Below are 14,407 nucleotides of genomic sequence, written 5' to 3'. Positions count from 1 at the left end.
ATGCCCGCCTAGGGATGCCTGCCAGGGAGGGAGGATGGTGCCCTCGTTGCCGCTCATCTTTGGAGTCAGATGCCCTTTTGGAAACGAATCCCTGGAACCTGCATGCTGAGTTGTACCACCACTGGGGCAACGGGTTATCATTCCTCAGTTCAGGGCTGGCTGAGCCGCGGAGAGTGGGAGGGAGTTAGGGAGGCCAGCTGGTTGTTAGCCTCCCTGCCCCACACCTTTGTCATGGTCTGAAGCAGAAACCAGGATGTTGGATTTCAACTCAGCAGAGCAGAGTGGTTAAGAGTGCAGGCTCTGGAACCGGGCAGCGTGGGTTCGGGTCTCAGCTCTGTCACTTCCTAGCTGTGTGCCTCTGCTTCCTTACTTTGTGGGCTTGCTGTGAGAACCAAACTGGTTAATTTATCTAAAGTAGTTTTTAAAGGGCCTGGTGTATAATAAGCACTGAATGAATGTCAGCTGTGTCACTGAGCTGTGCCAGGAGGTTTGTGGTGGGCGCTTGACATGTCTTGGGGCCTCCCTTTTCCCATCAGAGCAATGGGATGAGTCACAATGTCCTTCCCTTAGCTCCTTGCATTTTAGGTCCAGGATGCCCGAGACGTGTAACTGCTCCCATCGGTGTGGGCTGGAAATAGAACACGAGGCGCCCATCTGGCTGTCCCCCAAATGTCCACCTGCAAACTAGGACTGGCAATCCACCCATTGAAACTCGGGGCAAGGGGCCAGTGGATATTTCTGGGCAGCTCCCTGAACCAGCATTGCCCTTTGAAATCCCGGGCCCTAGCTAAGACCTCGGGAGGCAGGCCAGCAATGGGAGGATGGAATGAGAGCTTGAACTTGGGCCCCGCTGGGTCCTGGAAGACCTTCAGGAGCTAAAACTGGGCCCGGATGGGGGCAGGGGCTGGAGGGAGAGATATCTCTCTGTTCTACTTCTATCACTTAACATCGTACCAGAAGCTTTTCCTCACAGTCTTCACTCTGTAACTATTTTTGCAAATATTCCTAACATGCTGTGTTTCCCTAACCAATCTCCCAATCACTTTTACACAATTCAGTTGTCTCCAGTTTGGGTTTGTTGTTGTTGTTGTTGTTTTAACATGAGGAACTGTGCGCCGGAAGCTCTTGGTCTAACAGCACAACAGCTCAGAGCACTGCGCTGAGGGTGTTGAGAATATCATCCCATTTAATTCTAACAATGAGCCCGCAATGTGGGTGCTCTCTGTGCCCATTTTGCAGAGGGGCCCCGAAGTTCAGAGAGGTTAGACAATTTGCCCGAGTCACACAGTTAGAAAGGGGCTCAGGTGGAAAAGCAGAACCTGAACTTTCTCGTTCAGACACAAGCACCCGAGTAATTACGTGTGTGGCATGCTGCATTGTTTCTTTAGGAGACATTCCCAGAAGTGGAATTGCCAGATCAAAAGGGCTTCACTTGTTGTGTTTTTAAAAAGCTGTTGACATATGTATTTGCAAATACTTTCTAATGGTATTAAAAAGAAAAGGAATGTGCTTCTAGCAGGTGACACACGCCACACTCCTCCCCTGGTTCTTTTTGTGGCTTCCTCCCTCCACGTTTCTGCAGTCCCCCCCCCCCCCCGTCCCCTCTGCCTGGCCCTCCGGACACACCCTTCATCCCTTATCCACTCGGTGAGCATTGACTGAGCACCTGCGTGTTTCTCAGCACATTCGATGCAGCCAGGGCCGCGGTGCATCCACTGTAGCTGGTGTTTGTCTCATCTCTGTGGGTGCACTGGGGGTGCCAGCCGTCGTTCCAGGGAGCTCTGAAGGGGCCTCAGAGTTTCTCTTTGACATTACGCTGACCAGCTGGATTCTAGGCAGGGAAACAACCATCCCAGCCTCCTCCTTCTCCCACTTGGAAACCCTCCCCTCCATCCCTCACCCCTCCTGGTTCATAACATTCCAGAATGCGGGGCACTACTCCAGATGGTCTTCTGGGGCGCACAGGATGCTTTCAGGTGGTAAATGAAAACCGAGCATTAAATAGCACTGACCACACAGTATGAAAGTTACTTAGTTATTTTATTTCCAAAGCTCTGTCATCCTTTCTGATCTTATCAAAGTCTTTACTTGATGATGATGTGTCTTGTAACATTTCTAAGTGGCTTTCTTTGTAGTACATGTATTTTTACAATCACCTTCTGTTTTGGCAAACAATACAAAAAGTCTGTTTACGTGTTTAAGTTTCCGAATGTGTTGCGTGTCTGCCTACGTCCCTAATTTTATGTCAGTGGGAGCACGTCATACATGACTTTGCAAAGTATGGCCTTTTATCTTTTCCTCTCATTGCTCGCCTCCCCTCCCTCCTTCCTCTCTTCTCCCGCCCTCATGACTCGGCCCCAGGACCAGCGACATGACATGCAGGTCCCGGTGCAATCTGGAGATTCAGGGCCCCTTGTTCAAAACGTATTCAGAATTTCAAAATGGAGACAGCAAAGCAGTAAACCGGGCCTGGGCCTGTCAAAGTGCAGGGCCCTGTGAACACGCAGGTCACTCACCCCTGAAGCTGGCCCTCCTCTGTCCTTCCCCTGAAACCCACCTTTTCAATTTGCCCATTTTAATCATCTGATGTGTGTTCTTCCATATTTTTCCACATAAGCATAACCAGTTTGTAGGAGGGTATTTTGGAGCCAATATATATTTTTTTAATTGTATCACACTGTGTTTTCTCCTCTGCGTCTTGCTCCCTTACTCAACACAGCGTGGAAAGCCCTCCAGCTGGCGTGAGTCTGTTCCATTCTGTAGAAAGGCCACATAAGATGCCACGCTGTAAACAGTCTGTCATTTTCTTCATTTTTCCTGATGGGTGGGCATTCACTCTGTTTCCAATGGTTTGCTGTTCAAAAAACGGAAACTAATCTTTTAATGTTCGTGCATCCTGATGCAGTCAAGCCAATTCACAACAAAGGGTAGAGATTCCTTCCCAAATACACTCACTGCAGCAGCAAGAAGAAAAGTGCGAGGCGCAGGCCAGGTGGTAACAACGGCTGGGAAGCACCGACCCTGCCTTGGGGCTCCATGAGCAGAGGCCTGGCTGGAGGAGGGTGGGCAGTAACTTCTGCTTCGGATCCTGCAGCACAGAAGTCAGAGAACACACAAGCCAGGCCCCCTTCTTGATACAAGGGACAGGAAAATGCTCGTGACACACACACAAAGAAGTCTTGAATATATCTAGTATCAATAAACTGCCTTGACAACAGTTGTCCTTCGGAGCTGGCAGCTCCTGCTCACTCTTTCAGTCAGTCAGTCAATCAACAAACACTGTATCGGGCAGCCTGGGGGTCACAGGGCTGACTCAGCCTTGTGCCCTGCCCTCCAAGGTTTTCTGGCCTAGCAGAAGACCTGTGTGCCTTTATGCATGACAGCATGGCTTCCCAGACCCGGAGAAATGATACAGAACTGAATTCGAGCCTCTGTGTACAAACATGGTCATACACACACACATATGCACAAAGACATACACACAGTAACACACACACGATTACCACCACACACACACCAAACTTACACACATATATGCACTGCAGCCAGCACCCCAATCCCAATGCCTGCAGCTTCCTGGCACAGGTGGAAATACTAAAAACCACACGAGAGCATGGGGTTCATTGCCATGGGAACCAGGATTCCAAAATCCTAACTTGAGGGCATTTGAATTCTTGTTCTGAATATTTCATTAGCTGTGGATTTTGTGCTCTGAATTCTGAGTCGTTTCTCCTTCAGGGGTCAGGTTGGGCAGCCAAGCAGGGAGGTGGTGAGGGCAGGCAATCAAAGGCCTGATTACTTTCTGTCTGAATGATCGAGTGGCCCAAACGGGGGCCTGTGGGACAGCCGTGTCTGTAGGGGTGTGTGCACGTGTGCACATGTGTGCACATGTGTGCGCATCCTGATGTGAGTCCACGGAATCTTCTCAGGTGAAGCTGAGAGTGTGTAGCAGTCATGCCCACATCTGCAGCCCCTGTGTCAGTCAGGGCGGGCCAGGCCGGGCGGTGGTAACAAATATATCCCCAATCTTCATGGCTCAACACAATAAAGGTTCACTTCTCACCCACACAAAATTCTAGTTGGGTCAACATCCCCCTTCATCTTGTAGTAGCATCTGGAACCCAGGACCTCAAATACGGCCACGACAAAGAAGAAAGAGATGAAGGAGGCTCGCAGCCTTTTACCTCCCTCGGCCCCGCAGTGGGCACATGTCCGCCTGCCTAGGCTTTGATGGTCTCGACATGGGCACAAGAGAGCCGGAAATGTGGAGGAGTTCCTTTGTGAGCATAGGGGTCCCTGCCACAGCTCTCCTTTTGTGCTTCTGCAAACAGGAATGTCCCCACCCAGCATGGAGCTGATCCCTTGGAGACAGTTCAAATGCTGGTGGCCTTGGGCCACGTATCAGTCAGGGTCTTAACAGGAAACAGGTGGCACACTCAAAATAGAAGTTTGAAGGGGGCTTATTTACAAAAGCGCTATTTATGAAGGATAATACAGTAACAAGAGCTCAGAGCAGATGAGCTGTTACCACCCTGGTCCAAGGACACAAGACCAGGGAGTGGTCAGTGAGACCCAAAAGGAGAGAGTCAAGGAGAGGAACGACAACCTTCAAATGAAGGGCATAGGCTGCTCAAAGGACTCACTGGGAGGGAGCCAGGGGAATACACACCACGACCTCCCTCCTGTCTCTGCTGGGGCTCCCGTTGGCCAAGCCAAACAGAAGCCAAAGGGCCCAGGAAGATGCTGAGTTAGACCAAACAGGTTATCCCTCCAAGGCCAACTGCAATGCTCTCAGGAGACAAAGGCACACTATTTGGCATGAGCAATCAATTTCTATTCTTTGGGCCTCCCTTTTTTCATTTGTAAAAACTGGATGCTAATATTTAACTCACTATGTTGGCAAAAGTAAATGCAGTAATATATGCAAAGACCTGGCATAATTAGTCCTCGGCAAAAGTTAATTTCCCAGTGTCTGAAAGCACTTCAGTCCAATGGTTCACAACCTGGAATGTACCAGTTACTCTAAAGTCTGATACGAATCTCTCAAACAAATTTTCCGAACAAAAATGTTTTTCCTGAAATTAACCCTGTCTAAATTAAACTTCTTTTGTATGTCAAATATTTCACAGATATTATCTGCTTTTAGTCTACAATATTTTCCTAAGTGTTACTGCCAACAAGTTAGGACTCTGGCAGAGAAAGTGATGGATTCGTTATTCACGGTCACTCAGCCAGTGAGTGAGTCTGGCCCCAAAGCCTGGTCCTTCCTCTCTGCTCTACTGTCACTTCTGATGACATGTGCACAATTAATAGATGAAGTGAAGGATGCTACAGCTCCAAACCTTGAGACTTTCCCTCCCTGGAAGGGAGGCAAAGGCACCCGAGGTCCAGGACCATGTCTTTCCAAAGGCCCCAGACAGTTGCGACAGGCTCCAGAAAGTGTTCCTTGCCCTTCAAGGCACCTCTGTGCCCTCCATGCCTGAGTTCACTCACCCACCATGGCTGCTGGTTGATTTCAGGTCGCGTGTCTCCAGCCCCTTCCGGCCAGCCCAACACCAGCAGTGCAGAGAGCCAGCCCTTGGAACCAGGTGAGGAAATGATTTTTCTGGGGTCCCTAGTCAGCTTTCTGAGACCAAGCAGTGGTGTCCTGGGATGACAGGAAGGGGAAATGGACTTTTAGGGTCCCAGGGAGGCTCCCTAACTTCAGACCACTCCACTCCTTCTTAACCCAACTTCTGAAAGTCCACATTAGATTCACGTGGAGATCTTAGAACTACCGTCTTTAAGAGGCCACTGATAAAGTGACATGCGCATGACAAGGTGTTCAGAGTGCATTTTAAGAAGATTTGTTGTGAACAAGTTGAAGGAGCCTTGGTGGGACTGGGGGTGGGGTGAGGAGTTCTACCAGAGGGTCCTAGACGAACTCAACAGATATGTATAAAGAACCTACTCTGTGCCAAACTGCCTAACGCTGGGGGTGCAGTCCTGGGCAAAAATGGGAGGTGATTCCCCCAAGGAGGGGCTCTGGGGAAGGGAGGACCCCCAGACACACCACATCCTTCAACCCCATCGCCAGCCCCACAGGGTTCCAGGATCACGTGGCCCTCCACCCTAGTGAGTGCCCTCAGAACAGGGGGGGGGGCTGGGAGGGACCCTATGGCACCGCAATACCAAGGGGCCTCTGAGCCCTGAAGTCTGCCCTTTCACACACGGGTGCTCTTGAGACAGGGGCAAGAGAGAAGGGTTTGTGGGGATTGGACCCTCGGTTCTCTGTCACCCCAGGCCTAATTTATCCTAACCTCTAGAGCAGGGGTCCCCAAACTACGGCCCATGGGCCGCATGCGGCCCCCTGAGGCCATTTATCTGGCCTCACCGCACTTCTGGAAGGGGCACCTGTTTCATTGGTGGTCAGTGAGAGGAGCATAGTTCCCATTGAAATACGGGTCAGTTTGTTGATTTAAATTTACTTGTTCTTTATTTTAAATATTGTATTTGTTCCCGTTTTGTTTTTTTACTTAAAAATAAGATATGTGCAGTGTGCATAGGGATTTGTTCATAGTTTTTTTTATACTCCGGCCCTCCAACGGTCTGAGGGACAGAGAACTGGCCCCCTATGTAAAAAATTCGGGGACCCCTGCTCTAGAGTCACCCTCAACCCCTTTTCCTGACTCTAAGGAGAACCAGGCCTCAGAAAGGGTTTGGAGATTAACCAGCCCAACCCCGTTTTGCAGACTGGAAGGCTGAGTTCCAGAGCCGGGTAGGGTATTGTCCAAAGTCACGGTAGCAGGTCAGTGGCGAGGCCCCTGGTGGCCGTCTGCCCCCACCGCATGCCCGGCATCGGCAGAGTCCTCAGCTGGCTTCCGGTGCTTCCAGGGGAGTGGCTCGGGGTCCGCCTGGTGAACGGGAGCAGCCGCTGCGACGGGACCGTGGAGGTTCGGCTAGAACAGTCCTGGGAGCCTGCCTGCGGGGCGTTGTGGAACCTCACCGCTGCCGAGGCCGTGTGCCGCGCGCTGGACTGCGGCAAGATGGAGTGGGTGCCGGTCCAGCCGGTTCCGCCAACCCCGGAGCTGTCATCGGATTGGGCCTTAGGGATCGCCGGTGGGACCCCAAACGCCACGCTGGCCCTGGCGCCCGTCATCCTGTGCAGCAGCGCCGAGTGGCAGCTCTGCAAGGTGGTGGAGCACGCGTGCAGCGGCGACGGGAGGCCGGCCCAGGTCACCTGTGCAGGTATAGCTGACAGCCCCACACCCGCCAGCTGAGCCCCTGCCGGTCCGTATACCCCGCGGGCCTTCATCCACTGCCCCTCACTCCTGCCCAGCCCTGGGCACTGGACCCAAGCTTCGCCCCCCACCAAAGGAATGCAGTTTTGTATCATTTCCAGCTCTGAACATTTCCTCAGATCTGGCCTGCAGACCTTTCCTCCAGCTGTTCCTCTCCAGCTGTTCCACTTGGTCGCCAACCCAACCCGTTAGGTACCCAGTGTCCTAACCGAGTCCCTAGGCTTTATTCACTGGTCTCATCCTTCATCCCGCTCAGGACCTCTGTCTCCTTTATCTCGCCCCTACCCCGATGTACATAAATATGCCAGGTTTCCAGGGTCCCTGGAACACCGATGCTCTCCAGCACTCGGCCCTGCTCCTCAGGCCCCGCCCACCAGGCGCATGGCCCCACCCACTAGTTTGCACCAGTTACTGGCCCCTCCCACCGGCTCCACAGGCCTACCTACAAAGTATCCAGCTTCGCCCCCAGAGTCCCCCAACTCTGCTCACCTAGTCTCCAACCCTGCGGGGGTCCCCCATCCTGTCCACAGGGTTACCTCCCGTCTGGCTGGATCCATAACCCGGCCTACAACTCTCCGGCCCAGTCCCAATCACCTGACCCCCCCCCCCACCTTGCCCTCTTCCCTGCCTGTACCCACAAACCCCTTCCCTCCCACCCCCAGAGAATCAAGCGGTGCGGTTGGTGGATGGTGGCAGCCGATGCGCCGGGCGGGTGGAGATGCTGGAGCACGGCCAGTGGGGTTCTCTGTGCGACGACACGTGGGATCTGGAGGATGCACACGTGGTGTGCCGGCAACTGAAATGCGGCTGGGCCATCCAGGCCGTGCCAGGCTTGCACTTTGCCCCCGGCCAAGGGCCCATCCACCGGAACCAGGTGAACTGCTCGGGGTCCGAGGCCTATCTGTGGGACTGCCCAGGGCTGCCTGGAGACCACTACTGTGGCCACAAGGAGGATGCTGGTGTGCTGTGCTCAGGTCAGTGGCTGAGGTTCCCGAATGTCCCATCCCACCCACACTTACGGGGACCTTCTCGGCACTGGGCCTGTGCTTCGTTCGCGCCGGAAGGATGGCCCCTGTCCTTGCCTGGTCACCATCCAGGAGCCAAAATGAGACCCGGACAAACATAACCCCCGGGAATAAGTGGTAAATGCCCTAAGAAAGGAAACCAGGTGAGGTTTAGGAAGTTTAGAAGTTTAGGCAATCCAGAGCTGGAGAGATAAACCTGCCCACCTCCTGGAGGAGCTGACATTAGGATGAGGCTCTTCCTGGGTAGGAGTTAGCCACCTGGTCCGGAGCTCCAGGGAGATGGCAGCAGGAAGGGGCCAGAGGGGCTGTCGGCAGTCCGCATGGGACCATGAAGTCCTGGCCCAGCCAGTGCTTCTCTATCATGTGCACAGGAATTGGGAGGAGGGTGTCTCCCTAAATATAGATTCTGACTCAGCAGGTCTGGCAGGGCTCGAGACTCTGCATTTCTAACAGGATTCTAGATGCTGCTGCTGCTGCTGGTCCATGGACCACACCTTGGGTAGCAAGGATACAGGGCACTGCAGCCAGAGCAGACGGGACAGAGGAGAGACAGAGGCAGATGCTGGAGGAGAGCACACAAGAGCTAGAGACCGGCTGGCCGTGGGGTGTTTGTACTCATGGGTGTGGGCTGGTGGGGATTTGGGCCCAAAGGATCCTGACCTGACTCTGCCCTCCCCGACCCCTCCCCTGCAGAGCACCAGTCCTTGCGCCTGACTGGGGGCATTGACTCCTGCGAGGGGCAAGTGGAGGTACACTTCCGTGGGGTCTGGAACACAGTGTGTGACAGTGAGTGGTACACACCGGAAGCCCAGGTGCTCTGCCAGGCCTTGGGCTGTGGGACCGTGGCCAAAATACCCAGGGGGCTGCCCCACTCCCTATCGGGCAAGATGCACTATTCATGCAAAGGAGACGAGCCCACCCTCTCGAACTGTTCCTGGTGGTTCAACAACTCCAACCTCTGCAGCCAGTCAAAGGCAGCCAGGGTCCTCTGCTCAGGTACGCCTTCCCACCCACCTATCTCCACCCTCACCTCAGACTTAGACCAGAAATTCCACCTGGATCCACAGCCTAAGAACGTGGGCTAGATCAGGAATGACTAATACTAGCATTAGAGGGACCATTGTCCCTAGGATGCCCAGGCAGATGTTGTTAATTACTCAGGGCGTCTTTTCCACAAATCTTCGACTCGGCCTCAGAATCATGAATCAAATATTTATTAAGGCCTTATTATATGCTAATCAGTGGTCTCTGTGGGCTGGAGTTCACTCAGGAGATGAAACCAACTTAGCATCCCAGGACTGGTGATCATAATAAAAATAATATCAGGAGACATTAGTAATAATATCAGTGTCTGGAGGCCTCATTATGTGCCAGGCATTGCTGAACACATGGTATGTCTTATTTATTTATTTGTTCATTTATGTATTTATCTATTGAGAGAAGGGGAGATAGTGAGACAGACTCCCGCATGCACCCTGACCAGGATCCACTCAGCAACCCCTGTCTGGAGCCAATGCTCGAATCAACTGAGCTATTTTTAGCACCTGAGACTGTTGTGCTGGGACCAACCTAGCTATCCTCAGCACCCAGGGCCATCGCTCAAATCAGTCAAGTCACTGGCTGTGGGAGGAGAAGAAGGAGAAAGGGGGAGAGGGAAGGGGAGAAAAGAAGATAGTTGCTTCTCTTGTGTGCCCTGACTGGGAATCGAACCCGGGATGTCCATACACCAGGCCTACACTCTATCCACTGAGTAAACCGGCCAGAACTGTTTTATCTTGGATAAGCCTCACATCCACTCTATGAATTGGGTCCTACCATATTCTACCTACCACAAATCTAAGACGGCATTGATATGTCACACCAAATATTATTTTATGTATCATAATGGACAACAATGCTGCCAAAATAAACTCTTGACATGTCATCAGTCCTAAGATTGGTGCCATGGCCTGATTTCAGTGTGGAAGTGTGAAATTATGAGAGCATTAGAACCGAGGAAACACAGTATTAGTATGTCCGTGGAGTTCAGACACAGCCTGGCTGGGATTCCAGCTCGGCCTGTTCCAGCCAGGAGGCTCAGTTTTGTGACTGTGTGGATGCTGATACTAGCCACTCCCCGGGTAGCTGCGAAATCAGACATCACCACGGACTTTGGGATTTTGCCATCCTTTACCTGTCGAATGCTTATGATAATGATGAGGGTATCAGCTGCCAACCTGAAGAGCACACCCAACTGGATGGAAAAGGGACTTGTGGTCTGTAGCGGATTGATTGTACGGAAGGAAGAGATCATTCTCTATTAGCCACATATTTTAACAAAAGGACCTTCCCAGCTCTGAATTCATGATGTCTCTCCTAATTGTGAGGGATGGGAAAGACGGGTTTCCTTAGTCATGTGCCCCCCCTTCCCTGGGGACCGTGACCCCAGTGCCAGGTCACTTGCCTGTTGTGTTCAGTTCCTAGCACAAGGCCTGGCACACAGTAGGTGCTCAGTAACAGGGGTAGAGTAAATGAGTGGTGTTTCCTGACAGGTTCCCGGAGGTTGCTCAATCTGTCCACTCCAGAAGTTCCCGCAACTGTCCAGCTGGTCACCGTAGGTGAGTGTCACCGGGTACTCAGTGTCTCAGAGACCCAGGTGCATGCGTGCTATTGCATGTGTGTGCATGTGCGTGTCTGCCTGGGTGGGGTCTGATGCTTTGTTCCCCATCGCCCACCTCCAGACGCTGGCCTTGCCTCCCCCAGGCTCTGGGTGCCTGTGTCCCACTCCCTGCCCCTCCCTCCTATGTCAGCTCCGCAGCTCCCTGCATCCTGACATTTCATGGACAGGATTACACTCCTCACTCTCCTGTGAGCTCCAGTAGGGCGGGAAGATGGAGCTGGAGAGCTGAGCTGGTCTGACACAGGCCAGATGGTGGGGACGCTGAGGGTCACAGCCAGTGTGTCAGTAGTGTCTCAGGCATTGGCTTGGCACTTCACAGTCATTATTTCCCAACCTTTTAATCCTCCCGACAGACCGCTGGGGAGGTCTCATCATGACCCTTACACAGAGGAAGGAGGTCAGACTCAGAGGGTGAAGTGACAGCCAGCAGTGCTAACGGGAATTTGCATCCAAGGTTCTGAACTCCAGATCCATGCTTGATCTATCCGCCAGCTGTGTGTAGCTGGGCCAGCTTCGGGGCCGACTCCTGGGGCTTGAATTGCAGCTTTGCCTCTGGCCAGCTGTACGATGTTGGGCAATGCCTAATGTCTCTGAGCCTCAGCTCCCTTGACTCTAAGATGGAATTGATAACCACAGCACCTCTCCTAGTGTTGTTGTGAGTCTCCAATGAATTAATTTTCATAGAGCACTTACAATAGGGGTTAGTACGTGGTAAGCACTGTCTGGGCATTAGTTATACTTGTGATCATTTAATCCAGGCATGGAGCCCCTGGCACATTCACTGTCAGGCATGGCTCAGTGTCACCTTCTCTGGAAAACCAACCTTCATCTTTCCCTTAAAGAATAAGGTGCCCCGAGCAGCACCTCATGCCCCCCAGGTCCCCTCCATATCTCATTCACAGCAGGCATTTCACTATATTGGATTGAGCCGTCTTATCTCCCTGCTAGACAAAGACCCTGATGGCCTGTGACGCTGTTGTCACACCGTGGGCACTCCATAATGGTTGAGTAGAGAGATTCCTGTGGGCTGGTGGCCAGGAGAAGTTTCACTCAATCAGTTATTCATTCAGGATACATTTCTGGAGCACCTACTATACACCAGTCACATAAAGCAGCTGAGCATATGTTTTTAAAAAGGGAAGAAGAGGATAGGTCCAAAGGAAAGCGGGTCAGTTGCAGGCCGGCTGGAGAGGCGAGAAGAAGGGCAAGGAGAAACCTATGTCCATTCCTCTTTCTCTCTGATTTGGGGTTCTTGCTTCCAGAACCTTCTATGTCAGTACAAATGGAGGACTGGAAATCACGGGACCTAATGCTCCTCATCTTCTGCATCATTCTGGGAATTCTCTTCCTGGGCTCACTCATCATCATTGCCGTCATCCTCTTGAAAGTTAAAGGAAAATACGGTAGGTGCAGAATTCTAGGAGTCACGGGGAAGGCCCAGGGATGGGAAGAAGCAGGTTAGCGGTGTAACTTTCCTATGGGGATGTGAACTTGGGGGACCCCAGCAAGAGTATCAGTGACTTAACAATGGCCACTCAAGACCTGGACATGGGAGAATCTCCCGATGGGAAGGATTTTCCCAGCATGCCCAGCAGAAACGAACCAATGTGGGCCCCTTGGGAGGATCAGACTATGTGTGTGCATGTTTGGGGGGTGGGGGGAGTGAGGAGGGAGGTGTCTTCATGAGACAGAACCAGGCAGACTGGAAGAGGCCAAAGAGTGACTTGTAGAATCTCTGCCTCCCCTCCCTTAGCCCTCCCTGTTACGATGAATCACCAAAACCTACCCACCAGCACCCCAGCAGGGATCAATAGCTATCAAGAGGTCCCCATCTCCATCCCCAAAGAAGAAGGTAGGCTGTCACCCACCTGGGAATGGGGAGGGCTGGAGAGGACGGGAAGGATGGAGGGTCAGTACTGTTTATGTTAAAGCAGCACCCCAGTGGGATGAGTCCTATGCTAGCTCTCTGGTGGCTATGGGACCTCAGCACATCAAGTCTCAGTCTGGGGCTCAGTCGGGGAAGTCTCCGACTTTTCAGTGCAGCCATTCTAGGACCCTAGGCTTTTGAGTCCTGGGCCAACACAGGCCCAGGGCATTTCGGACCGTGCCCTCACTGGGTTTTGCTAATTGCTATTAGGTTGTGATGTCATTGTCTCTTTCAATGGCTCGCCCAATCAGCCTCCCTGCAGAGCCCCGTCAAGATTTTCCTGGAACAAAATTTTTTTGTAAATGAAAAATATTGGACCATTCATCCATGTTTTATGACATATGAATTTATACCTCTTGAAACTCTTGTAAAAGAATTGGGGTTTAATCACATTGCATTGTAAATATATTTCATTGCCTTTATTTGTAAAAAAAAAAAAAACTTTAAAATATTTTTTTCCATTTCTTTATGTTCAGTGTTTGTGTTTTTTTTTACAGAGACAGAGAGAAAGTCAGAGAGAGGGATAGATAGGGACAGACAGACAGGAATGGAGAGAGATGAGAAGCATCAATCATCAGTTTTTTGTTGCGACACCTTAGTTGTTCATTGATTGCTTTCTCATATGTGCCTTGACCAGGCAGCTACAGTAGACAGAGTGACCCCTTGCTTGAGCCAGCGACTTTGGGTCCAAGCTGGTGAGCTTTGCTCAAACCAGATGAGCCTGCGCTCAAGCTGGCGACCTCGGGGTCTCGAACCTGGGTCCTCCACATCCCAGTCTGAGGCTCTATCCACTGCGCCACTGCCTGGTCAGGCCTTTATTTGAAAATCAGTACAAAACCCAGCCCAATATTAGTAGTATTCTCTGCATCCAGTATCCCTATGTTTGAGGAGAGAATACGAATACAGAACCCAGAACAAGGCCGGGCACAGAGCAGCCACTCACTGAATATGGTGGTCCAGAGGTTAAGAGGCACACTGCCTGCTTCTCTGGGCCAGGGGAGAACCTCTGTGCCTCAGTTTCCCCAGCTATAAAATGGGGACATGAATGTACCTACCTTAAAGAGTTGTTATGAGAATCAAACGAGATACTTGTCAATGTTAGGACTGCTATGTAGGCGTTTGTGATATAAGTAAGTGTTATTTAGCCCCCCAGGTTTGGAGTGGGAGGGAAGAACTTGGGAAACCCGGCCTGGAGGGTCTGGTACAAGGTGGCTCCCTTGCACTCTCTCTCCCTCTCTGTCTCCCCCACCCACGCTGTCCGCCCCCGCCCCCTGCGCCCTCTGTCCATCACTTGGCTATGCTCCCTACTCTGCTTTCTCCCCAGTTTCCAAGCTGCCCGTCCAGGTCCGGGCCCCACACCCCGCGGACTCGGACTCCAGCTCGGACTCCGACTATGAGCACTATGACTTCAGCGCCCAGCCTCCCGTGGCCCTGACCACCTTCTACAGTGAGTGCCTGGGCCCGGCACCCGAGGGCTCCTTCGCCTGAGCCAGGGAGAGGGCCCAGCTGCCTGGGG

The 14,407-nt window shown here is 52.2% G+C and overlaps 1 protein-coding gene across 4 annotated transcripts in view; it reads left to right on the top strand.

The window, feature by feature from the left end:
* The window catches only part of CD6 (CD6 molecule), a 39,797-nt gene that overhangs the window by 21,334 nt on the left and 4,056 nt on the right, over positions 1–14,407 (top strand). For 2 of the 4 annotated variants that reach the window (XM_066361076.1, XM_066361070.1), the window contains exons 2-9: positions 5,520–5,588; positions 6,874–7,227; positions 7,943–8,254; positions 8,999–9,301; positions 10,837–10,902; positions 12,227–12,367; positions 12,718–12,816; positions 14,216–14,338. In XM_066361076.1, coding sequence (XP_066217173.1) covers positions 5,520–5,588; positions 6,874–7,227; positions 7,943–8,254; positions 8,999–9,301; positions 10,837–10,902; positions 12,227–12,367; positions 12,718–12,816; positions 14,216–14,338 — 1,467 coding nt within the window. The remainder of the gene's footprint in view (positions 1–5,519; positions 5,589–6,873; positions 7,228–7,942; positions 8,255–8,998; positions 9,302–10,836; positions 10,903–12,226; positions 12,368–12,717; positions 12,817–14,215; positions 14,339–14,407) is intronic. The other 2 variants (XM_066361084.1, XM_066361093.1) reach the window with 2 other exon arrangements.

This window comes from Saccopteryx leptura, chromosome 1 (assembly GCF_036850995.1).
Source record: "Saccopteryx leptura isolate mSacLep1 chromosome 1, mSacLep1_pri_phased_curated, whole genome shotgun sequence".
In the NCBI taxonomy this organism is placed as follows: Eukaryota; Metazoa; Chordata; class Mammalia; order Chiroptera; family Emballonuridae; genus Saccopteryx; species Saccopteryx leptura.
This window is presented reverse-complemented; position numbering and strand designations above follow the sequence as displayed.